Raw genomic sequence first — 27,280 nt, 5'->3', positions numbered from 1 at the left:
ATGTAAACCATTGTAGAAATAAACAGGTATATGTACTTATAAAAAAAATAGGAGACCTTACTTTTGGGATTACCCTTGTATGATATGGCTGATTTCATAGGTTACCCAACTTCTGATGAGGTATGGTATGCTAGTGATTAGAATGTGGCATACTGAATGGATGCATAGAAAAGCTCTTGCACTTGGATGATGCTTATGAATTCACTTTAGAGGACTTCCACAAAAGGAGGTCTCATTTCACTTCACAATACCACCCAGGACTGGAACAGCAAAACCACATCCTCCTGCAAGGCTTTTACTACTTTTTATTAGATCCAGAAATGAAGATAATTATCTCAAAAAATGATTCCACTTCTCCCAAAGTGATATTCCACCATTTACACATGAATTAATCTGGTTAAGTTTTAGGCCTCTTCTGCTTCCAATCCCTTGCCACATGTGTCACATTTGTGAGAAAAATTCGGGTTCAAGACCGTACTCAGTGTGTCCAAGAAAAATGCCCCAGTCTGACTGCAGGGAGACTGAAGTTGCTGCAGCACTCTGAGGAAGGATACAAAATATTTTGAATGACGTTCCTTTGCATTTGAGTGGTTACATAATGCCGTCAAAGCAATGTTTTAGTGTTAAACAAGAAATTTCGCGTTTTGAGTCAGGAATATTGTATACCTTATTTGTCTTATATGCACCAAAATTATTCTCAGAAGAATCCAAAAACCAATTTGAGGAACAATTATCTGAAGACCTGTACAGTTTTAGAAAAAGTGTGGGAACAAGAGAAACAGTATTGGCACTGATGAAAGTGATAGAGAAACAGCTGAAGAGGGGTAAGAGTGTATTCAGAGCATTTGTAGATCTTGAGAAAGCATTTGATGATTTCAATTGGAACATGTTCTTCAGCATCCTTTGCTAATCAGTAATCAGCTTTAGATAGAGAAGACTTACATATAACACGTGCATATGTGAAATCGGAGTACTTCACTGTGTTAATGAAGAAGAATCAGCTAGCATTCTAAATGGGGTATTGCAAGGTTGCTCTATATCCCCATACTTATTTAATTTATACATACAGAAGACAATTGAACAGGGTGAGAGAAGACATAAGCATAGGAGTAACAATTCATGGAGATTAGGTAGACATGCTGAGATTTGCTGATGATGTAACACTAATTGCAGAAAGTGAAGGAGACTGGCAAAAAATCTTGAACACAGTGGATAGAATAATGGAGGAGGAATTCCATATGTTAATTAGTATGCAGAATTGCCCATGCCAAGAATGCTTTTAATAAGAAGAAAAACATATTCATTACAAGCCACATAAGCTGTGATGTGAGGGAACAAATGTTGAAGACATATGTGTGGAGCATTGCAACTGATGGCAGTGAAGCTTAGGCGATAGGAGTGATAGAGGAGAGGAGACTCAGTGCATTTGAAACATGGTGCTACAGAAGAATGATGAAAATAAGCTGCAGAGAAATGATTATAAATGAGGAAGTTTTCATTAGAGCAAGACAAAATTTGCTTCATGAAACACATAAAAAGAAGGGCTCAGCTGTTAGGCTGTATACTCAGAAACAACGGTTTATTGAAAAGAATAACTGAGGGAGTAGTAGAAGGCAAAAATTACAGAGGAATATGCAGACTAGAGTACATTAAACAAATAATGGAGGGTATGAATTGTTCTTCATACTATGAGGTGAAATGGAAGGGAGACAAGAGAGAAGAAAGGGGAGCTGCTGTCAACCAGCCTTATGGCTGCTGACTAGAGGAAGCATCTCAAATATGATGCTTGATTTGTGGGAACTACTGCATCATATTTATAGCCACTTTGTAATGGAAATACAAATAAATTTATCATTAGTAACCTGTCCTGTTCTGTAAGCACTTATACTGTTGGTTGGTTGGTTTGTTTGAGGAGGAAAGGGACCAAACTACAGGGTCATCAGACCCACTTGTACTGCCATGATAGTCAGTTTACATTAAAGTCTCATCAGTGTCAAGGTCATTAGAGACAAAGTACTGTCTTAGGTGGAGGAAGGCTGTAGAAGGAAGTCACTGACGGGTTTTCGAGGAACCATCCCGGGAATTGGCAGGTTGATTGAGACAAACCATAAAAAAAAAAAAAAAAAAAAAAATCATTAAGCCCAGGTAGGGACTTGAATCCTGCTCTTACTGAATTCCAGTACAGCAGCTTTGCCATATTCACGCTCCTTGATCACTGAAACTGAGCATTGGAGAAGTTCTGCAATTAATCAGTTGGGAGAAATCACCCACTGATTCAAACTAAATGTTCATATTCATTACTGACAACTTCATGGTCTGGACTAAGAGTGAGGACATCAATTCCACATTTTTCCTAAACATCAACACCTCCTCTCCCATTCGCATCACCTGGTCCTCCTCAGCCCAGCAAGCCACCTCCTCAATGTCGATCTGCACGACAAGGGTGTCACAACCGATAACTCTGCTCACATCAAACCTATCAGCCACCAACAATACCTCCATTTTGTTACCTCACACCTACACCATACCAAGAAGTCCATCCCATAGAGCCTGATTACCTGTTATCATCGCACCTGCAGTGATCAGCAGTTCCTTAGCAAAAATGCAAATGCTCTTGCTGAAACCTTCACAGATTGGAATTACCCTCTTGTTATATTCACCAAATACTCCTGGTGTCAAACATAAATGTGACAGGAAGAGGATCCCCTACCACCAAAAATAGTTACTGTTGTTGAGGTGGCTTACTTGAACATGTCAATTATACAGCCTAGCCACAGGGTCGAATGGACTTAAACAAACTATAGCAAAACAGAAGGCAACACAAATCAGCAAAAATTTACAATAATTTATTAAGAGAAAATCCATATTGCATTTCTTTAGTGTGGAGAAGGTGCGTGGCAATGTTTTTAAAAGTTTAACTTGGAACACTGGGCTAGTTGTGATTGCAGTGAATGATTACACAAATAGTGTTATGTCCAGTTGGAGGCTTCTTGGCTGTGCTTGTGGGTACATACTGATGAAGCTCTCTAGAGGCATGGTATTGATACTGTCAAACTAACTGATGATACACTCTGTCAGTGTGGAATTGTGTGTTTGCTTGTATCTGACAGATGGATGCCCGTGTGGGAACTATTTATACGATGCAAGGCAGAAGCATAGAATGGTCTCTGTTGTGTGTGACCTCTATGGCATCTGAGTATAACTAAGCTATGCCTCTCTGGAGGGGAACCTTGCTGTGTGGTGCTCTCTCTGAGTATGACAGGAACAGCATCTCCACACCTTTTCCAGAAAAAGTTCTCCTGCACCTTCTCTTCCCAGTCAGTATCCTTTTCTCCAGAATGAAATTATCACCCTGCAGGGAATGTGCACTGATAATAAACTTCCTGAGAGATTACAACTGTGTGCTGGACCAAGATTGGAACTTGGGACCTTTGCATTTTGAGGGCAAGTGCTGTAACACCTGAGCTACCCAAGCATGACTCACGACCCATCCTCACAGCGTCACTTCCGCCAGTATCTTGTCTTCTACCTTCCAGACCTCACAGAAATTCCACAAGTATCAGAGAAGAAGTTTTGTGAAATTTGGAAGGTAGGAGATAAAGGACTGGTGAAAGTAAAGCTGTGAGGGACAGGCCATGAGTTGTGCTTGGGTAGCTTAGTTGATAGGGCACTTGCCCACAAAAGGTAAAAGTCCTGAGTTCGAGACTGTCTGACACACAGTTTTAATCTGCCAGGAACTTCTAACATCCTTGTATGTCTGTATTCCACCCTTGCTCCCAACTCCATGCTCCATGGTCCATATCCTTGTAAAAGATCTGGATGCAGTGCTTGCCCACACATCCTCCCAGTATCATCCACAGGCATTACCTACTCCATCAAAGGCTGAAAGCAGCCATGTGACCTACCACCTACTGTGCAGCATTCTATGTGAGTTGTACCTCTAGCAAACTGTTTGTCTACATGAATGGCCACCATCAAACAGTGCTCAACAGATGCCTGGACCACTCAGCTGCCAAGCTTCAAGTGCAAGACTGTGTAATTGACTTATGCAGCCCATGCCACCTGGGTTCTTCCTGCCAACACCAGCTTCTCTGAAATGTGTGGGTGGAAATTCTCCCTGCAACATGTACATTGTTCGCGTAACCTCCCTGTCCTCATCCTTTGCTTGTCCCCATCCTCCACCTGCCTCTATCCCCTTCCCCACTCCCACTGTAGCCTCACATATACCATCCCCTCACAGTTCTTCACCTAGCAGCCCGCCATCCTGTCCACACCACATCCCTGCACACTCGCACAGGCAGCATTACAGCATCTTTCCCCACTCCTGTCCTTCTATCCTTCCCCCTCCTCATCTCACCTTTTTCCAGCTGAGATCATTCCTCACTGCATTCGGGCCTCAGCACTCAAGATCGGCATGCCTTCTGCATGCTAATCTCCAGTGACCCAATCTCAAGTTTAATGCTTCTGACCAGTGCATGGCACCTGCCCCTGGTAGCAGTGCAACACTGACATCTAGAAGCATTTGAACAAACATGAAACACCAATGTTAATATCAAATACATAAAAAAGACTACAGTGTAAAAGGGGTATGCCCATGTGTATATATTTTACCAGAGAATATTCTGTTCCATCTTTAACAGTAAGTGCTTGTGGGGGTAGTTATATATATTTAAATTATTATGCAAGCATTCGTATAGTAAATAATTAATGCAGTGGAAACTAGTGTGATATGATCTACGTCAGCAGCAAAATAGGTACTAGCAAATTACATATACAAAAACACATTTTGTTCATCGTCTGGTGTTAAATACTTCCAAAAAAGGGAAGATTCCTTTCTTTTCTTATTGTAAAGTGCTTAACACTATTAAATATTTTGAAAGTAGTGCTGCATCACTCATGTGATAGTGACGAATAGTAGTCTCGTGCTGCAGAAAGCAAAGTACTTCTAGTTCCTTTAAGTCTGTGAACTTCTCCTGAGTCAGTGACAGGAAATCTGGAAAAAAAGAATGGTCTGCTCTCTGTAGGGCCACATAAAATGTGTTGTAGAACAATGCAATCACACCATTTTTTGCATATGTTTCTTATGTTGGTATGCAGTTTGGAGTGTTTCATACATTTCTTCCTGAGGCTTAGTCTTTTTTGCAATAGATAAGTTATATAGTGTATATCGTATTACTCATGTTGAATGGCAAAATAACAAACACAATTAAACTGAGCACATGGCTGATGGTGAAGACTTAAGTGGAGAATAAAACAGCTGCCTGTTTAAGTAAATTCAGTTGAATGACTCAGAATAAATAAATTTTAAAAAATACACTGTTATTATAATGCAGCAGACACTGACTTAGTCTCCTTTTCCCCTGTACATTAAATCACAACAGTCACAGGTCACACAGAGCTGTGGACCTAAGTTGTTGTCAAGGCACCGTGTAAGTGGGTGGTGGCACCATAATGGAGTGGGCTGTGTTTACACGGAACAATTACTAGAAATGATTGTGTTTGGCTACTTGGAAACCATTTGCAGCCATTCATGGACTCCATGTTCCCAAAAAATCATGGAATTTTTATGAATGACAATATGCCATCCCACCAGGCCATAATTTTTCATGATTTGAAGAACATTCTGGACAATTCAGGCAAATGATCTGGCCACTTAGATCGCCCAATATGAGTCCATCAAACATTTATGAGACATAATCAAGAGGTCAGTTTGTGCACGGAACTTCCAACAACTTGTTGAGTCCATGCCACATCAAATTACTGCACTATCCCGGGCAAAAGGAGCTTTGACATGGTATTGGGAGGTATCCCACAACTTCTGCCACCTAAGTGTAGAGCTCTGGCTTTCTGGCACACGGTATTTTAACGTCACAAGGACATAGTAAGTGCTGCTCATCCTGTGAATTTCATTTATGCATTTATTCAGGTTAACTTATTGTAGCTACTGGTCTCAGTCAAGTAAAATTTTGTAAGTGACGCCATGGGTGTGCTTTTACTGTAAAATTAGTTGTTCATACAACACACTATTGCAGTTTCAGTATTATGGCCATTATCAACTGGAAAGAATTGAGTTGTCATGTCTACATGTTTGATATGATGTCATTGGCGATATTATGAAAAGGAAAGATTGTTACTCACCATATAGTGGAGATGTTGAGGTGCAGACAGGCACAACAAAAATAATGCTAAATGTGTAAGCTTTCAACCAGAAGGCCTTCTTCCAAAATAGACAACACACACACACACACACACACACACACACACACACACAATGTCTCTGGCTGCCATGGCCAGTAGGTAGTCATGTATGTGTGAGCTGTGTGTGTGAATTTGTGTGTATATGTTGTCTATTTCAGAAGAAGGCCTTCTGGCCAAAAGGTTATGTGTTTAGTAGTTTTTTTGTTGTCCCTGTCTGCGACTCTACATCTCCACTATGTGCTGAGTTGCAATCTTTCCTTTTCATGATATTGTCATTATTTCTTTCTGAATTTTCCATTGTGTGCTTTGATGTCATTCATGCACAAGTTGTTAAGAATGACATACATATGTCTTTCTTATGATTTTTGGGTTTTGATGTGTGCTGAATCACAATTATTTCCCTTGGATGATGGCCCTAAATCCGAAATTGCAATTGTGGCTCAATTACAATAAAAAGGCAACCATGATGTCATTTATGAAATTAAACCAGGTTTTGTTCGTGTCATTGAGTTTCATTTTGAGTTCACAGCAACAAACACAAAATTAAGTGTCATCACCTGCAGTAATAGCAAATGTGGCCTAGCTAAAGACACAGAGAACTTGTGTTCTATACACAGAGTATGTCAGATTTTCTGTTAGAATATAAATGCAGTCAATCTAGCCTTTTATGGCTACATGGGAAACTGCTTGCTTACGCTACTTGACATACAAGCATTCAATGTGTTGATCAATTAAAGCCATACACCTTATTTTAAGCCATACAATATTTACTGTTAATTGTGTCTTTCAAAAAATGAATTTATTGCTTTGAAAGAAAATTTCAACCATTTTCCTCTTAGTGTGCATTTTTTGGACTGTTACAAATACATCTTCCAAAGCAGCTTAGAGTTGATTTGCTTTCCTCAACCTTGCAGGATTTTCACTTACCTGAATTTTGTTTTCATTTGTTATAATTCGTCAACAAGAACCCAGCTGCAAACCAATCTTCTAGGTCGACATTTCTGATAGATTAAAGCTGTGTGCTGTCCTGGAACTCAAAGCCAGAACTATGTCTATAATGGGCAATGTTTTCACTGACTGGCTATCCAGGCTCAATTCGTGCTCCATTTCACACCCTCAGTTCTTCTGCATACTTTGCAGGAGAGTAGGGGGGAGTAAGGATATCGCTGATATGGCTACCCAGGGGTAGTTTTCACAAGACGAAAAAACTATTTCTGACTGGGACAAGGTGTGCAATGCTGAATCTTCCTGACAGATTAAAACTGTGCACTGGTCTAGATGTGGACTGTAGGTGTGGACTATGAGTGGGTACTGGGTAACATAGCTGTTACGGGAGATGGAAGGTTCCAGTTTCAAGTCCCAAAGTTTCAGTCTGCTAGGAAGTTTCAGAATAGTGGACACTCTGCTTAAAATTTGTTTGCCACACACATACATTCTGTTCGCTCCCAGCTGTGTGTAAGTAGGTTCTGACATGTGAATTTAATCTCATATTGAGTCACCCTTGTCTTCATAAGCTGAATAAATACTTGATTCCACAGTCACAACAGTTTTTTCGCTTGCCCAGCTCTTGATTTGTGAAATTACTTGAGATTGTATGCTCTCTTTTTGGAAATGTTTTTTTGGAACTGTTAATTCCTGCTTCATCTTGATTTTTCCTGGCGTAGGTACCGTTTATGTTTCCTGTTATTTGACAGAATCTTCATTAATCGAGACAGAGCGCTTGATTGACGTGCAAGAAAAAAAATCTTTGCTCTCAATATATGATTGTGTTTCAAGTAATCTGCAACATGACATCAGCTGCATTCTTTCAGTCAAAGAAGACGTAATGGACTCATCGATGTTTATTGGTGCGACTTTCAAAAGGCATTATGAAGTAATTTATGCGAGTTATCGAGTGATTATTTCGGCCATGACTATATCATTCACAAACAGAAATAAAGCGATTTCAATTAGCGTTAGGCAGTGTAAAACGGAGCTGTAATTTTTATCATACGCGCAGTGTAGGTCTTCCTTCATCATAGTGTCAAGCTAACAACCAACCCAGCAACTATATATATGCGAGTAGCAGGAATACACAATTTACTGTTAACTGAAATTACTTATCTACCGATGGCACGTGTGAATTGAAATGCGTAACAGTGTGGGTAATATATTCTGTTACCTGGTGTGCTGTAACTTAAGTGATTACGAATAGCGGTAGTGCACCCGACACTAATAAAACATGCCATCCCTCTAGTGGCTGTTGTGTAATATACGAGTACACGCCTGATGTCGCATCTGTTCGCTGTACGAGGGCAATATTATCATCTCAGAGAGCAAACAGTATTCTGTCTCAAAGGTTGATGTTTTCTCACAGTGCCCATAGAGAGTGATGCGTAACTTAATTAGTCCTAGCAACTGCAGCACACTCTTCCGTCCGTTGATGACGGCAACTACACGGGCGTTTACATGATTTGCTACGCGAAGAAGGAAACACGTGACTGAAATTAACTTTATACCTCAGATTAAGACCATGACAGTGTAATAATGATTAAGATTACAGAACTGTACAAGCTCTCCGCCTGTGAAAATTCCGTTTGGTGTGAAGCTCCTGCGTTCTATAATCTTGGACGAACATGACATGCAAAGAGGGTCTAGATATGTTCTCCCGTAAATTCCCTCCTCATATTTCGTATGCCGACGAATCATATCCAACACTTATTCTATTGTGGACAGGTGCGCATTCACAGGAAGTTGGAGATATAGATCTGATGCTGGCAAAGTTCGCCAAGCAACTATTATTTCTCATCAGTGTCTGACATCGGTCGAGGTTTATAACGAGTCTGTTCCCTCCATTTTACCCGTTAAGAAATGAGGAGCTAACTTCAATCGTAGCCATGCTTCGCTTAATGGAGATCCACGCGAAGGCCATACTAAATCTGTAACCACAGGAGAAAACGTCCAAGAAGTGATATCGGTGGTTGCAGTTTCTGGGAATTTGTCACGTGGATCGTTTTAATGAAGAGTACTGCCGCGTTTTAATCCAGCCACCCGCTTCCTTATTATAATCTCTGTAGTCATATAGTTCTATGAGCTCGAGTGTTCATCAGGACTGCCAAGTTTCTTTAAATACAGTTGCATATTTAGAAGAATGTTTAATAGACCCTTGTTATGATGGGTAAAAAACGTAAGAAACGACGAATTACTGAAATCTTTGTTGATGTATGATGAGATGTGTATGGAAATATCTTGATTAATTAGCCTTTATAGTACAAAACCTTAAAACGCCTGATGTCCTCCACATTATATTGTTGGCAAGACTGGAGGCACGTGAAGTTACGAGGGAGAGGGAGGAAGTGTCACGATAGAAAACCCGAGGGTAGCATTTCGCCGGCCAAGAAAAACTGTAGTACTAAACTTAAAACTGAAATATCAGAAACACAGAAAGAAGAGATAGTGAGTGGAGTAGGTATTAGACTTTTAGTTCTAAACTACATAAGGATCTTGTAATAAGTATATAGCATTTTCATATTGACCACCATTTTTTTAATGGTCGTGGTATCGTTTCCCCAAACAAATAATTTGTTTCGCCGTGTGGCCAAAGAGGAATGTGTCCGCAGGGTAACGTTAGTCATGGCTGTGCCGTTTGCAAGCCATAGATAAGTGAACAGTTATCTCCGTTTTGTTTGGTATGATTTCGATGCAAATGACCTTCAGATATTTGCTTTCTTTCGGCGAAATGGTGGCGTGTGCAGTGAGAAATGGTGCTTACCACTTCCATGTACTTGAGCGAAGCTAACAGAATGTTTACAAAACGGTCCACTTGAAAATCAGCTAAGAATACAGTTTTTCGTGGAAATTCGAAAGTTCGTTTTTATGATGGCTCATAACAACACTGCAGTTGTTTTGCAGATGTACCACACAGATTGTGTTTTATGCAGGAGTATGAGCAACACACATTTAGTTGAGACTTGAGTAGGAGTAGACTTTTCTGAGAATGAACATGATCCGAAACGGCCGCCGCATATAAAATTTTAACAGCATTTTTTCTTTTCTTTTTATGGCGAAACTTGATAACAGCTGACATTCAACGTCAGGTCTGTAAGGTCTATCGAAGCGAGACTGTAAATAAACCTTCGCTTCAAACATGAGTCCGAATATTTGGTTCAGAACACGGGAAGATCGAAGCGGGAAGCAGATAGAAGTAATAGAGGAATTGTTGCAGAATATTGATTAGCAATTACAGAGCAACAGGTATCTCAACGGTGACGACAACACTGTTCCAGTTTATAGAAATTTCACAAAAAATTATATTAATTTAATGTAAAAAGAGGCAAATTTCCGTTACCGGGATATACAGAAACTGTTTTTGCTTTACGACAATTGATTAGGTAATTGACAGTTTGTAAAAGAGCTGAGGAAGTTTAGAACGTTTGCGTGTGATAAATATCAGACGCGATTGTTGTAGAAGTGCTGGCCTGCTTTTTCTGGTTCTGTTACGGAACAGTTAAACTTTACCTTTTTTTATTTTTATTTTTTTTTCAAAACAGCCCGATATTTATTGCATTCTTACGGCCATATGGTGCCAATCTTCTTCATGCTCCTTTGGTTTCGGAATCCCTCTACATCAACATCTGCATGACTGCTCTGCGATTCTCACGTTAAGTGCTTGGCAGAGGGTTGATAGAAGCACTTTCAGACATTTTCTTGGCCGTTCCACTCTCGAAGAGCATGTAGAAAGATGAATACCTAAATCTTTCCGTGTCAGTTCTGATTTCTCTAATTTTATTACGATAATCATTTTTCGCAATGTAGCAGTGAGTCAACAAAAATTTTCGCATACGGAGAAACCGGGGGACTGATACTTCGGGAATAAATCTCTCCTGATCGAAAAATAATTTTGTTTTAATGATTGCCACCCCCAATTAACGTATCATATCAGTGACTCTCTCTTGCCTATTTCGTGATGATACAAAACGAGATGCCCTTCTTAGAACTTCAGAGTGTGGACCCAGAATTGTCAATATTCTCTTAGCTCTGCGGCTGTGAACAGGTCTGAAAATTATGAATATTTGATAATGTAAAGAGGGAGATGCTGTTTTTTTCCCCTTTTAGTCTGCCTGTCAGTGGTTCCCTTCACCTGATGAGAATGTTCTGTGCTGCTGGTTAGGCCGCGAGCGCCTCCATGTGGGCCACACGCGAGTAACTGGAAAGTCATTTTTTAGACTGTGAACGTATCATGCTTTGTTTCACGAAATTTAGCCGAGAAACTTGAAAACTCATCTGTGTAAGAATATAAACACCTTCATTAAAATTTTAATTGGGGAGGGAGGGGGGGCGGTCACGACTACCTTGAGGGGCCCCTCCTCCCTTAGATCCGCGCCTGCGTAACAAGCGTGTCTCAATATAAAAATAAAATGCAGTGCCCGCTGCAGTAGACTCTCTTGCCACGAGTGCTAGTTTGTGACAAAGAGGTTGGTCATGTAAAAGATGCTTTACAATTAGGTGACAAAAGCCATGTGATGGCGCTATACGTATATACAATGGCGGTACTATCACGTACACAAGGTACAAAAGGGCGGTGCATCGACGGAGCTGTCATTTGTACTCACGTGATTCATGTGCAAAGGTTCCCGATGTGATCACAACTGCACAGCGGGAATTAACAGACTTTGGACGCGGAATGGTAGTTGAAGCTAAACGCGTGGGACATCCCATTTCGAAAATCGTTAGTGATTTCAGTATTTCGAGATCCACAGCGTCAAGTGTGAGGAGAGAACGCCAAATTTCAGGCACTATCTCCCACCACCGGTAACGCAGTGGCCGACGGCTTCACTTAACGACCGAGAGGAGCGGCGTTTGCATAGAGTTGTAAGTGGTAACAGACAAGCAACACTACGTGAAATAACCGCAGAAATCTATGTGGGACGCATGACGAACGCCTGAAGCACGTCTCCTGGGCTCTTTCTCATATCTGAAAAAAAAACAGGGCACTGTGCAAGCTGGTGGTGGCCTGATAATAACGTGGGCTGTGTTCACGTGGAGTTGACTGGGTCGTCTGAGCCAACTGAATCGATCATTGATTGGAAATGGTTATGTTCGGCAAATTGGACAGTTCGTTTGTTGAATGATCGAAAATCGGATACATGTTCATAGGACTTTTTCGGTTTATTTTCACATGTAGAATCACCTCACAAATTATGTGACTTTACTCCTGACTCACTCTGTGTTTTCAACAGAAATGGCCTTATAATATTCCTTTGGGTACGCCTAAAGTTACTATGGCGTCTGAAGATTTCTTTAATTACATGGTGTGTTCTGTTATTAGAAACTCATCAGTCCGGTCACCCAAGTGGCCTGGTATTCCGTATGCTGGTATTTTCTTCTTTAGACTTCAGTTCGGAACTGTATCGAAAGTCTTCCGGAATTCAAGGAACACTGCATCAACCTCGGCGCCGATGTCTACTGCTTTCGGAATCTCATGGACCATTACAGCGAGCTGGGTTTCATACGATCTTTGTTTTCGGAACCCATGTTGGTTCGTACAGAGGAGATTTTCGGCCACCAGAAATGTCATAAGACGCGAGCATAAAACATATCGCAACTTGTGCTCCGTCTTCAAAGAACTCGTAGTCGAAATGACGTCAAACTCTATTCCGCTTCATTCGTTTCGCATTGTAAAGCCTTTACGATGTCTTGTTGCGAACAACACCGAGGATAAATCATCGAATCGTCGTGGTTTCTTTCATACATTGTTGATTACGTTCTTTGGTTCAGCACTACTTACGGCGTGCTCGCCCCCGTTATTGGGGCCGTTACGCACGGGATACCGTGCAACGTGATGTAGAGGGGCGAAGCGATTCGCTTTTCATTGACCATTTACGCGCCTTCTCGCCCGAGAAGCTGAGAGTCTCGTCTTGGGCCCAGTGTAACTGTCGTGTAGCTTGTCAGGTGAGTAGCCGCTGAAGTGGGCCGCTTGCAGCCGGTCCAGTGCAGCCGTGGCCACCGCTTATCGTACAAACGCATGAGACGGTGCAAAGACCGACGCCGCTAGACGTTAGATGACTGGCAACGAGTGAGTTTGATCAAGCTGTCCCCTGTGGCAATCCGATGAACGGACTGTGGTTTTGCGAACTGCTATAGAACCTGACTTGCCATAACGCATAGCGCCAACAGCGAAGTACGGATGAGGTGGTATCGAGGTGTTTTCCATGGTTAGGGTGTGGTTCCCATTTTGCGCTTAAAAAAAAAAAAAAAAGATAAAATCACTAAATGCTAAAGTGCATGTGAGCACAGCATTACAGTGCACCCTGCCATAAAGCAGCTTCTGTGACACAATGGTATGTGGATTGTTTTATTTGTTGCGTGTATTCCAGTCGCTATCTTCCCCTACAGTTTTTGCCCTCTACAGCTTCCTCTAGTACCATGCACATCATTCCGTGGTGTCTTAACGCTCTGCCGTCCGCACGTCTCGCTCAAATTTATTCCCTTGGCGCCGGCAGCGCTAATTCGGATTACTTCGCTTGTCGCCGGCCGCTTGTCACCTTTCCGTTGATGGCAAGCTTCAAACACATTGACTTCTGCGCTCTTTAATTGTTCCGGAAATCCTCTATATTGCCGTATCGTTCCACAAACTCGAATTTTCTTTTCAAGTAACTTCTCTGCAAGTTCTACACTGTTATAATTATTATCCATGTAGAGGTGATACCACTTTCCATCAGAAGGTGTCAATAGTTCCATCACTGTTTTTGCTAAAGGCTGTCCATCGCCGGAATATGTCTTGAATGAGGAAATGTATCCCGTGCTCGAATCACACAGCATCCGAATGACTATGCTATATTTCGTAATTTTCGACGGCTTTTAAATTTTAAAATTTAACCGTCCACGCCACGGTATCATTCCTTCATCAGTTGAGATGTTTTGGCTTGGATTAAACGTTTCTTTAAACTTTTTGGAAAAATAATCAATTACGAATTGCACTTTGAAAAGCCGGTCGGCATTATCCGGTTTTTTGTTGTTGTCGGAAAAATGTAAAAATAATATTTTTCTGCATCGTTTGCGGGACATCGTTTTGCGAAATATCGGTGTCTCTATCAACGGATTCGTTGACCAGTAATAATCAATCCTTGCTTTTTTTTACAGTTCCCATAGGGATAGAAAGCCCACACCATTTTCTACCTTCAGGTCCCGTAACGTCGACAAATTTGGCTTTTTTTTAAAATCTAGTTTCCTTATATCGCAATTTCGACTGTAGTACGTGTTGGTTTCGTTGCTAATATATTCAAAATGGTTCAAATGGCTCTGAGCACTAAGGGACTTAACATCTGAGGTCATCAGTCCCCTAGAACTTAGAACTACTTAAACCTAACTAACCTAGGACATCACACACATCCATGCCCGAGGCAGGATTCGAACCTGCGACCGTAGCGGTCGCGCAGTTCCAGACTGAAGCGCCTAGAACCGCTCGGCCACACCGGGCGGCGCTAATATATTCAAATAGATCGTTCCCAGCGTATAATTCTACGTTATCCTTGACACTCTGTGTATCTTTGGAAGATATATTTGGATCCAGAGATTCTGCTTCACTTTCATTTTTTTAATATGCAATGTGTTTTTCCCAATCAGCGAAGTCGTCCAGCACGTCAGTTCCAGACTGAAGCGCCTAGAACCGCTCGGCCACACCGGGCGGCGCTAATATATTCAAATAGATCGTTCCCAACGTATAATTCTACGTTATCCTTGACACTCTGTGTATCTTTGGAAGATATATTTGGATCCAGAGATTCTGCTTCACTTTCATTTTTTTAATATGCAATGTGTTTTTCCCAATCAGCGAAGTCGTCCAGCACGTCAGACAAGACGTCCGTGCTTTCATCGTAAAAAATCGTATCGTCTCTTTCGTCTGCCATGATGAAAGGGCACATGTACTTATGAAAACAAAAAAAAAAAACTTGTTGACGTGTGTAACTTTTGTTACCTAAACAAAACACCAACAGAATGCAAAGATACTAAAGTGCTGTCGCCGGCTACCGCAATTTCACCTCAGATTAAGGCCTGTGTTTGGTACCAGTAATCTTATCTTGGCAGGAATTCCCTCTTTGCCTATGCTAATCTGTTTTTTATTTCCTCCTTGCTTCGTCCGTCGTATGTTATTTTGCTTCCAATAATAGCAGAATTTCTTAACTTCCAGCCTTTTTCCATATTCTGTACTCATATGAGTCATTGGTATTCTTTTACCCTGAAATTTAATCCCACGTTTCAACCTTCCTTTTATTTTTGTCATTGCACTGCGGACAATAACATTTCTAAAATGGACTGACCTGAACCCAGTGGAACACCTTTGGGATTATTTCTGACGTAGACTTCGCTCCATACCTCAGCGTCCATTATCATTACCTTCTCTGGTTTCGGATCTTGAAGAAGAATGGGCCGCCATTCCTCCACAGACATTCAGATATCTCATTGGAAGTGTCCCAAGTAAAGTTCAAGTCCTCATAATAGCGAAGGGTGGTCACATCCCATATTAATGTCCACTGATAGGTGGCTGGATACTTTTGATCAGGCAGGGTGTGTATCTCATTTATTAAATTAGTAGTTCTTTGGTTTGCCAACTTTTTCATTCCTGTGGGCAACAAAGAAATCGAGTGCCTGTAGATACTCCCGCCATCTTTCGAATTGGCGCTAAGTAATATCGTTTCACCGCTCATATTATGTTACTCGTCACTGCTGCGCTGTTGGCGTGAGAAAGAGAAAGCAACATAAGGACAGAGCTACAAATAGCCCAGCCATACCTTACAACATTTCTCCACAATCCTTTCACCTTAATCACAAAGAGGTACAAATCGCGAAGTGGCGTCACATAGAAAAGACTCACGCCAGACGGCCAAACAACCCCAGACTCGGTCTACTCGCCGATAAATGCCAAACGATCATTTCAGATTTCACCCTGAGTGGACAACACCGGCAGTACCGCGGCCATACCTCAACAGCAACCTACAGTAGTCTGCTCCTTCAGCGATATTGCTCAACCATGTCGTAATATTGCCGTGTATTGCAGCCACATGTGATCCGCTTACCCAGCTCGGTATACAGTTTGTGTGTCGAGGCTGAGGGAACGCTCCTTGCGATACAGTGGTGCATCGTTTCGAGACATGCATATGAAAGTACCATCTATCGTTGCCATTCATCGTTGTTACTCGTCCTTGTTTCAGACAGCTGCTTGCTAGCTTGGCGCATGCAACTCCTCCATTTGGTATTCGTGCAAAAAAATCTTTATGGCTCTGTGCGTAAGATACGGAATTAATGAAGCAGTGATACAATAAATATGCACCAGGGCATATAAACTGCTTCACATTGATTTTTAAACTTGGGCATTTACATCTGTACTTGAGACGGTTACAAACATTTGGACACGTCACGATTATAAACATCGCTCTTTCTTATGTACATAAGGAGACCTTACAAGTCTATTAGATTGACACACGGAGTCCTTGATGTCTAATTTGAGGAAGACAATCTGTATCACGACATGCATCCAAAATACCTTTTTATCACGCTATGCAGGACACTTTCTTTTAAGAAACACATGACACAAACGTCTGGTAAGATGATAAGCAAAAACAGCACTCTCCACAAGCTCTGTGGCAGTAGTTGGAGTTCGTCAGCAGAAATGTGGAAAAGATAGATGTTCAACTTAACAATTCCATGCTCATTGTTTGTAGGTTAGTACGATTTACTCCCACATACTGGCTACTATCTTGAACCATATTCCAACTCCTGATATCAGACGGAAGAGTGCGTTGCTACTTGAATACCATTAGATAACGCGACCTTCCAATACTGAACGACATATTCCCAATGGAGCGAGAAACATTGCGGTCAAGACATCCCACTATATCATAGCCAGGATTCTTACTGAAAATGAATTCAGTGCCATCGATGAATGGAAACGCTGTTGGCAACAAAACTGTCCTCCATAGTGCCTGGAACAGCCCTGCGATCAGGAGAAACCCCCCCTGGAGTTGACTAGCCTCGGGCAGTGTGGAGTACCCTAACGGGCAATGAAAGATGTGCAGACACTGTCCGCAAGTGGTTGCAAATCTTCATCTCCATCTTGTGGCAGATGCGAAACGACTGACAATTGCTCGTGTATCAATATTCCCGCACGTCCCTACAAGAGTCCTTTCGAAGATTTACTGTCCGTGACGAATGGTGTGATTAGGTAAATAAAACTCCTTGATACTCTTCTGTAACTGTACTCATTTGTGTTGTATTATGCAGGAGAACTGTGTTATGTAGCAGCTTACTAATCCTTTTATATGTAAAGCAATTATTGTGATTCAAAAATTCTTGATGGTGCTGCACGTACCGCTGGTGTAATTGTCGGGTGCTTTGAGCTGTCGCAAGCGCAGGGTCTTACCCTAGGTGAAAATCAGCCTACAGATTATCACAGAAGTGCTGGAAAATGTCCCCGTTTGTTAGAGGGTCTCCTTGGTTTGGAAAAGGACGCAGGAGGTCAGGGATGCAAAGCTTTTTGTAGGAACGGCCTTTTATAGTTACAGTAGAAAATAGCCCCGTCTCTGTCAGTCCGCCGATTTGTTGCTGGGACGAGTTTCTAAATAGGAACCAGCAGGGTTACTCAGCCTCAATTTTGTTGGTGGCCTAGAGCCGTCAACACGTAGCGCCCGCATAGATCAGCGTCCAAAACAGAGGAGCTCGTAGTAGTAGTAGCAGTAGCAGCTGCTTTATTCATTCGTAGATCTCTTTTTACAAAGACATAGGACATGTCAAAGTATTTACAAGTTTAGACCAATTTAAAATAAGCTAATTCATATACACATACATTTACAGACGTCTAGTCAGAGACAATCATTAGATTTACTCCTGGTATACAATACTTTTTTTACAAATAACTTATTAAATAATGTAATGCCAAACTGTTCACTCATATCTCACTATCAGTCACTGCACACACTATATACACATTGTTTCATAACACTTCCTCACTGCGCACACAAACACACACACTGTGGTGATCTCTGGGTCATTTTCTGTACCACAACTTCCCATTTGCTATCCTGAAAAACTGAGTCAGCATCCCTCTATAATCAGTGAGATGTTGAGCTCAGAAAGAGGAAGAGGTGTTAATATTGTGCAATGCATAATTTGGGCGTAAGTTTTTCTAGAAAAGGAAAAAAGGAAAAAAAACATAGTGCGAAGATGTTATGTGGAATGTTGGATGTTGGCGGAAGCCTGTGTCGTAGGCTTCGCGCGTATAGGAGTAGCGGGAGCCACTGAGAATAGTGTGTGACGTTTACTATTCGCATGACGTAAGTAAATGATCCACACAGAGGTGACGAAAGTCATGGGATCCCGCGTCGGACTTCCCTTCGACTGGCGTAGCGCTGCAGCTTGACGTGGCGTGGACTTAATAAGTTGTTGGAAGTCCTCCGCAGAAATATTAACCCATGCTGCCTAAGCCGTCCATAATTGCGAAAGTGTTGCCGGGTGCAGGATTTTGTGCACGAACTGACATCTCTATTATGGGGGCCCAGTGACACGGCGGATTGTCATCAACGTCATTTGAAGTCAGTGATCGGTTCAATTGGACCTGAGGACCTAGTCCATTACATGTAAAATAAGTCTACAGACGAAATACTGTGAAGAATTCATAAAAATACGTAAATAGAGGTAAGTATGGACAGTATATTAAAAGACAGTTGTATGCTAATGACCACCAGTCTGCTCATCCAGTTAAGGCTTGATGGTGTAGCCATAAAACAGTTGTTTGGATCACTCGGGTAGGCTCTCAGTTTACACTCCTCGGTGTTCCGCAGTCACAGCTTCGGCGGGCTAGCTTTTACCCCCATTTGTGCATGTTGTATGTGTTGGTCGGGCGCGATTTAGAGGTTAGCTATAATTAATTTGTTGTCCACGTTTCACTTCATTTGCCGAAAATCGTGAAGTTGCTATAAGCAAGCTGTTGGACCAATCGTAGGGCTGGATTTCTGGCACGAAGTTGGTTTGTTCTCAGCCCGGGAATATCGTCATGGATGATGGTAGCCGCACGGTCTGAGGCGTATTGTCACAGCCCGGGCGGCTCGCCCCATCGGAGGTTCGAGTCCTCCCTCGGGTATGGGTGTGTTGTCCTTAGCGTAAGTTAAAGTTCGATTAAGTAGTGGGTAAGCTTAGGGACCGATGACCTCAGCAGTTTGGTCCCATAAGACCTTACCACACACTTCCAAAAAATTCATCATGGATGGGCAGTTGAAGATTATTCATTATTCTGGAATATTCTTTCAGCAGGGTTTCTTGTTGTTTTGACACAGGAGGAGCTGTGTGGCTGAGTGTTGGAAGCCAGTTTGGTGTAGTAGTTTTTATGCGCCCAGAGATGATTCTCTTGGTTGTATTGAGCTGAATGTCTTATTTAGGTGAGGGCTGCTCAATCACATCGCAGTACGAAGTTCAGCCGTAGAAAACACTAGACTGAGTGCAGAAGTTCGAAGCGTATCTAATCCTTCCTGAAAGATAGTGCCCTATCAAGTAGGATCGAGTTCGTTTTAAATATTAAAATTTGTTAGTATGTGCTTTTTATTTTCAATTTCTTCGTGTTATCTGGGCCTCAAAGTAATTCCAAAAGTTGACATTAACTGAATGTTTTTAGTATATGAATTAATATGATTTTACAGTCAGCTGCTGCATAAAATATTAATGCAAATTATTCGCTGAATGCGAATTTCATGAAATCATCTGCAAAGGGTGTAGATGTGTTACCCAATTGTGGCATACGGAAATTTGTACGGGAGCGGGGAAATTCCCATTCAGCGAATAATTTGGAAAAATATTACATACAGTTGCTGATCGTCAAATCTTATGTAACTGCAATAAAATGAGACAGGACATACGATGATAAAAAAGGGCTCTATTCCTTGTGGTACTGCCATTCACCCTGAGCAATAATCCTGTACTGCTGGAAGCTTAAAAGGGAGACTACGATATAAGGAAGAGGACTGTGACATGTGGATCTTGGGTCGGTCCAGGGAGCGTGCACGGATAGCTCAAATGGTTAAGGGGTTAAATGGGAAATCCTGTCAAAAGATACACAATGGCCGAACTGGGATTGGCGTGGAGCATTTTCAAACTTTCCCAAATGTTCAGGAAGATACAGTAAACACGTCGGCCCTTACCAATATTGTCCCATTGACTCCGTCAAGTATCCACCCTCCAGTTTTGTAACTGGAGTTCATTGCTGACCCTGACACCAGTCGTCTTCTGGCCACTTTCGATATTTCATTTATTTTAGCCAGTGTGAAGGAGCATTATACCTGTTAGTGATGTCTGCCTGGTATATTCCGGGAACCGCGTGTAACGGAGTGGTCTGGAATGCCACAGATAGCCTGACTAGCATACTCTATATACGTGCTCAGCGCACAGCTATTCTATGTCGCTCGACGCGAAGTCGGTGCGCCCAAGCGTTTGCTCTATTAACTGACTATTTGTGAGTATGAAACTGTGGTATGCTATCATGGCGGAGGGTAGTAAATTTGAATTACTAGTTCCTGTACTTGATATTTTGTGCATTATTTTGGAAGCCGTATCCAGTATAACAGATATGTGATGACAGTAACTAAGGTTTTCATCAATATGTATTCCAAAATATTTCGAGGCCGCCTTTCTAGCTATGGAGGTATTTCCTAATTTAAAAGTTGCATTCGTTTTAGGGAGATCGCAGAAATTCTGCACCGGGGTAGACTGAATGCCATTTTTCTCGAATGGGCCTTCAGTGCCTTGAACAGTTCGCCACCTCTTTCGGTAGCACATGTGTTGTGGCAAGACTAGTTAATCTGGACTGTGTAAATGTTGTGAATTTTCGAAAAGTGCCCTAGGAAAGCGTCTACACTCCCTAAGTAGCTTTTGTTGTCTTAACAGACAACTTGTCTGTGCCCCATATGCTACATATTTCGTCTAAGTCAGAGGAGTCCAATCCGCAGGCTGCATGTTGCCTAAAGCAAGTTATCAGTGTGGCCCAAGAAGTGAACCTCTATCGCACGACCGATTAAAAAAAAAAATCGATAAAATTCGTTTTGTGTAAAGTTATGGTAAACTGAGTATTTTTTCAATTTGAAACTACCGCCGCCGGAGTGGCCGGGCGGTTCTAGGCGCTACAGTCTGGAACCGCGCGACCGCTACGGTCGCAGGTTCGAATCGTGCCTCGGGCATGGCTGTGTGTGATGTCCTTAGGTTAGTTAGATTTAAGTAGTTCTAAGTTCTAGAGGACTGATAACCTCAGAAGTTAAGTCCCATAGTGCTCAGATCCATTTGAACCATTTTTGAAACTACCGGTACACGATGCTACTATCCCATTAGTCCACCTTGCTCTTAACATTGCCGCCCGCGCTATGTTTGTATTTCCACAGAGACCTTCTTAAAACCGGCCAATCCGTTCAGCAGCGCTGCTCTGTTATCTTATGACTATTCAGCTGCAACTGCGGAACTAGAGTGTTAGACACGTATAACGATATTAACTTATGGAAATACAAGGAAATTCTGTGATATTTCTGTGCAGTTGTGATAAAAAACGTAAGTTATGACCACTACAAGTCAGTAGATGTTAGAAATCTTGGCGTGGACTGCAATTACTGTTTGCTTCGGAGAGTACCGTAATCCTGTAATAACAAACTTTATTTAATATCCATTGCTACAAATAAGAACCATATTGGAACGTGGACGTCTCTGTAATGGCGTTTGACGAAATTTTTCTTTTTTACTTTCGTGTGCAGTTTTTACCGTAGCAAATGATTGGTATGAAGGTACTAGCTTTAATTCAATTTATTCATTCGACGGCCCACGGCCAAGCTTCCTATGGGATTGAGTCGTCGTAAATTCCAGGAATTCCTCAGAAGTTTGGATGCTGAATATGGTGATATCGTGTATTTTACAGAAGTTAGATGACTAAGTCGAGGCCAGATGTTAAAAATATTTTACAGCACAATCGATGAAATCAAATTGTTCATTATATCAAATAGCAAAATCTTCGCCAGACCTTGACGCTATCTGGCTGGCGAATTCAGCGTTTGTGGTAGTTTTGACTGCTTGTTTAGATGACTCAAAAAAGCACCTTCAAGGTAGAAACCTACTCAACGGTCAATGTTTCAAACAAACATTGCGTTCAAAATGAAACTAAAATTACAAGTATATTAGGTGCGCTCAAAAAATACTCGTCTTTCATTGTGTCCCAGGTAAGCTGAAAGTTTGGACGCCCCTGGTCTACGCGTTATCAGTAGACCACACACACACACACACACACACACACACACACACACACATGTCGTTGACTTGCAGGTGCGCTTCGCATTGCTGTAGCTACCGGCTGTCGGTTGTTCCAAGTCAGACGGAGCATCAACAGCCCTTCATAATGTTCCCTTGTCGGTGCGACGTGAGGTGGTTGAAAATACGTCTCTTTTTTTATGACCGCTTGAAAAGGCAACAGCGCCCATACAGCTCGCGCTCGGCGCTCGTTTACATTCTACATCGCATCCCTCCTCTCCCTGCCCCTTCCCCCTCCCACCTCGTGCCCACCTTCTGTCTCAATCCTTCCATCTGTTCGCAACACAGTGCTGTCACGAGCCTTATCTTTTAAGCCACAACTGTTCGGCAGCGCGTAAACTATTCTTCGAAGTGACTATGCTTTAGCGATGGAGGAAAGCAGTTCTGCATATTTTTATCCAAATTGGTAAGGTAAGGCCAAATTTTCGCTACATTATTGTTAACTGTGTGAACAAGTTCAGCACCGAACTGCCGATCGTGTTGCACATAGTAGAAGTTCTCATGTGCCAACAACCCAAGCTATTTTAATGATGACAAAATTGGGCGCTAGAGGCGACCGTATGGGGCTCCCAAAATTCCATCATCACTGTCTCGCAATGTGAAATTACAGAACAATAAAGGCAATTAAATTTCTAACAATACTTGTATTATTTATCGTTAACATTAACTGATTTGCTGTGTTAATTTTTTCGACATGTTGCATTCTTTGCAAGCACGTTGATTAGCCAGAGTCTGTCGGTTCGATGAGGAAGGAAACAGATCCTGTCTCACAGTTACCGCTTACGCACAGACTTTACCACATACGACGAACGTCTTCTGTCTTCCATTGGATCTCTCAACTTTCACTTCATTTTGAGCATTATCTGTTCCGCTGTTAAACTTCGGCCAGGCTATTGCGTGCAGTATTTTTACTTTTTATACAGAGCGAATTGGGCAGTGCTTAAGACTCGGGATCGAGGATTGTTAGCGAGTTTGTTTAGACATATTGTGTCAACAGAGTTCAGGGGGACGTTCTTAAAGGTACTTGTGCGACTACGAGGGTTTTGTTAGCGTTGTAAAACAAAATTAGAACTCGCCTTGTTTCTTGACAGAGCTCCCATCCAAGTTGCAAGTCTGGTCCAGTGAGCTTCGCCATTGTGACTGAAGCAGAGTGGGTCGGTGCATAGATCTAGTGAGCGAATCATTTTTGTGATCTAGTCTAGGTCACTTTTTCATTCAGATGGAGGTCTATAGTTTTTTTTTAAATCTTTATTCCAAGTGACTATGCTGTAGCGATGGGGGAAAGCAGTTCTGCATTTTTTATCCAAATTGGTTAGCATCAACAATTGCAGCTACATACATTCATTAGTGGCTGTTACTATGGACAAGGTTAGTATTTACTATTCTACTCTACAAAAATACAAAAAGTTTCTGCAGTGTTACAGCCGGCCGAAGTGGCCGCGCGGTTCTGGCGCTGCAGTCTGGAACCGTGAGACCGCTACGGTCGCAGGTTCGAATCCTGCCTCGGGCATGGATGTGTGTGATGTCCTTAGGTTAGTTAGGTTTAACTAGTTCTCAGTTCTAGGGGACTAATGACCTCAGCAGTTGAGTCCCATAGTGCTCAGAGCCATTTGAACCATTTTTTTTTTTTTTTTTGCAGTGTTACAGGTGTGCCAGCAGATCTTATAAACCTGCTGTTGCTGGCCTGCCCACCGAGCTAATCCCAGTGGGCATGCCAAGGCACTGGGCTGGCCCAAATTACTTGAACTCGCTGCAGTCCCTATCGTGTTAGTAGTTGTTCATTGGTGTCTACGTTGTATTCTAAACTACTAATACCTAATAACTAATATGTAAGTGCTGTTTTCCGATCGATGTTGGTGACACACCTGCCTCCCTGACCCAGGACTGCGGCGGATCTCGATCGTAATGGCGATCGGTCATTCCGCGCCCAGCGGTACCGGGCAGGTGCATCTCAGTCTTAATCGGTTCTTTTCATTCAACGAACGTTATGTTCCCTTATAAACTCCCTCAAGTTCTTTTGTGATACCTCGTTTGCCAAGATGTTCAGAATCTGAAAGATATCGTCACATCTTAGCGAGGAAAAGGTATCACGGTTAGGTACTTGCTGTAATCCGGTTGCCACATTGTTGTATATCAGGCACTCATAGATAACGTGATCAGGTGTATAGTTTACTGTTTGATGCAACTGGTTAACATTTTGTGTAAATTCGACACTAGATACACGCCGTCAGATCATCGGTGGGCCGCATGGAGCCTGGGGGTCGCAGTCTCTGCATCCAGTGCAGTAGCGTAAACCTGTCCTCACACGGGGCAAGGCAGTTGACGACGACATTCACTGTGAACGCGAACGGGACATCCTAACTCACGAGAGAGCGCCGTCAGCACAAGGAACGAGCTGGTTTACCCGAGTTCCGTCTCAGCGTTCTCCAGCTGCCGTTGTCGGCTTTATTTTGCTTGCAGACCACAGTTTGTTCACGAAAATGGACACGCGGAACGTCTGCGTTAACTCTGATGGCGATCGTTGTAGGCCAGCCGGAGTGGCCAAGTGGTCTAGGCGCTTCAGTCTGGAACCGCGCGACCGCTACGGTCGCAGGTTCGAATCCTGCCTCGGGCATGGATGTGTGTGATGTCCTTAGATTAGTTAGGTTTAAGTAGTTCTAATTTCTAGGGGACTGACGACCACAGATGTTAAGTCCCATAGTGCTCAGCCATTTGAACCATTTTCTGAACATTAAATCAAACTGCAAATTTCTGCACGCGTTTGAAACTTGTCGAAATATGTCTGAATATTTATTCAGCGTTTTTCAGGTTTTATGACTATACGAAGTTATACTCGCACAATATTGACATAAATTATTTACAGAAGAATGGAAAAACTGTTTGTGGCCGACCTCGGAAAGCTCAGTTTAAGTTCAGGAGAAATGCAGGAACACGCGAGGCGATACGCACCCTACGACTTATCTTAGAAAATACGTTGCTGAAAGGCTAGCTACGGTTATAGTACTCATATATTTAGAGACAGCTTTTGACGACGTGGACTGGACTACATTCTTCGGAATTTTGAAGCTACCAGGGATAAAATGTGGGGACCAAAAGGTTGTTTACGACTTAACACAGAAATCGGACTACTGTTATAAGAGTTGAAGGACATGAAAGGGAAGCCATAATGAGAAGGGAGTGAGACAGGATTGTAGACAAACCCTGATGTTATTCAGTCTGTACGTTGAGCAAGCTCTGAAGGAGACCAAGGAGAAATTTGGAAAGGGAAATTAAAGTTCAAGGACAACAAATGAAAACTTTGCCAGTGACATTGTATATGTATCAGAGACAGCAAAGGACTTGGAAAAACAGTTGAACAGAATGGATGAAGTCTTGAAAAGAGGTCGTAAGATAAACATCAACAAATTAAAACATAGGTAATGGGATGTAATCGAAGTAAATCAGGCGATGCTGAAGGAATTGGATTGGCAATTGAAACTCTAAAAGTAGTAGAGTAGTTTTCTTCTTGGATGGGAAGATAACTAATGGTGGCTGAAGTAGGGAAGATATAAAATGCAGATCGTCAGTGGTGAGAAAAGCGTTTCTGAAAAACGAGGAATTTGTAAATATTTAATATATATTAGTGTGTTATGAAATCTTTTCTGAAAATATTTGATGGAATGTACCCTCAGATGTTGATTCCCATAGTGCTCAGAGCCATTTGAACCATTTTTTTGATTGTTGTAGAAGAGTGAAGAAAATCGCAAACAAGCTTGAGGACTCGTCAATGGCTTGAAAAGCGAGAGTGAGAGAAACACTGCGTAATGTTGTGCAACAATCTGGGATACAAACTGGTGAAAGGTATTCATTAACTCGGTTCAATTTCCATCCAGTTTTAGGTTTGCCTAATATCGTTTAGGGCCCCGCGACCACGCAGAAGTGCCGCATTATGACGTGGCATGGACTCGACTTATGTCTGAAGTAGTGCTGGAGAGAAATGGCACCTTGAAAGTATTGGGTCAAGGGGGTTTGTACCTCAAAGTACCGTTATCCAAGATGGTGGCTGTGATGTCATCCAAGATTGTGGATTTTGGCTTGAAGTTTGAATTTTGGTGGGAAGATAGGTCAATTGGCTACCTCCACTAACCTAACCCCCCTCCCCTCCCCCAGAAAATGGCAGGAAGTTCAAATTCCATCAGGACAATGCAGCACACCTAAGAAAATCGCGGTAAAATAGGTCACTTGGGCTACCTCTAGCAACTTAAGAAAATGGCGGGAAAGAAAGGACACTTGGACTACTTCCACTAGCCTAAGTAACGTGACCACCACCTCCTCCTATGAACTGGCAGGAAGTTTGAATTTTTTCTGGAAGATATGTCAATTCGTCTATCTCTACTAACCTAAGAAAATGGCACAAAAGAAAGGGCGCTTGGGCTACGACCTTTGCTGGACATAAGTCTTTATTATTTTGCTTGCACCAGTCTTTATTTAAACAATTTGATGCAATACAGCCATACAGTGTGTTCACCACAACATCTGGACTCCAACTGACCTAGTACACAGTACGACCACCAGAGGGCACTCTCACCCTTGACGTAATCCAAGATAGCAGTCATGACCTCAGTTGATGACACAACTACCGTTATCCAAGATGCCAGGAAACAGTGTACTCATCACGAGGTTTGGGTCTAGTATACAGTACCACCACCAGAGAGCGCTGTCGTCTGTTCCGTGACATAATCCAACATGATGGTCTGAGGTGGGAGAAATGACGGGAAAAAGGACTCTGCCTGTGCAG

At 42.2% G+C, this 27,280-nt stretch overlaps 1 protein-coding gene across 3 annotated transcripts in view; it reads left to right on the top strand.

The window, feature by feature from the left end:
• The window catches only part of LOC124772732 (zinc transporter 2-like), a 128,907-nt gene that overhangs the window by 11,014 nt on the left and 90,613 nt on the right, over positions 1-27,280 (top strand). Inside the window, exon 1 of one of the 3 annotated variants that reach the window (XM_047249346.1) lies at positions 22,795-22,909. The exons of the other annotated variants lie outside the window; for them this stretch is intronic. Within the exon in view, the coding sequence (XP_047105302.1) occupies positions 22,872-22,909 (38 nt within the window). The 5' untranslated portion in view covers positions 22,795-22,871. Of the gene's footprint in view, positions 1-22,794; positions 22,910-27,280 lie in introns of those variants that run through there. 3 annotated transcript variants of the gene reach the window in all.

The sequence above is a fragment of the Schistocerca piceifrons genome, chromosome 2 (genome assembly GCF_021461385.2).
Source record: "Schistocerca piceifrons isolate TAMUIC-IGC-003096 chromosome 2, iqSchPice1.1, whole genome shotgun sequence".
NCBI classification, from domain to species: domain Eukaryota; kingdom Metazoa; phylum Arthropoda; class Insecta; order Orthoptera; family Acrididae; genus Schistocerca; species Schistocerca piceifrons.
This window is presented reverse-complemented; position numbering and strand designations above follow the sequence as displayed.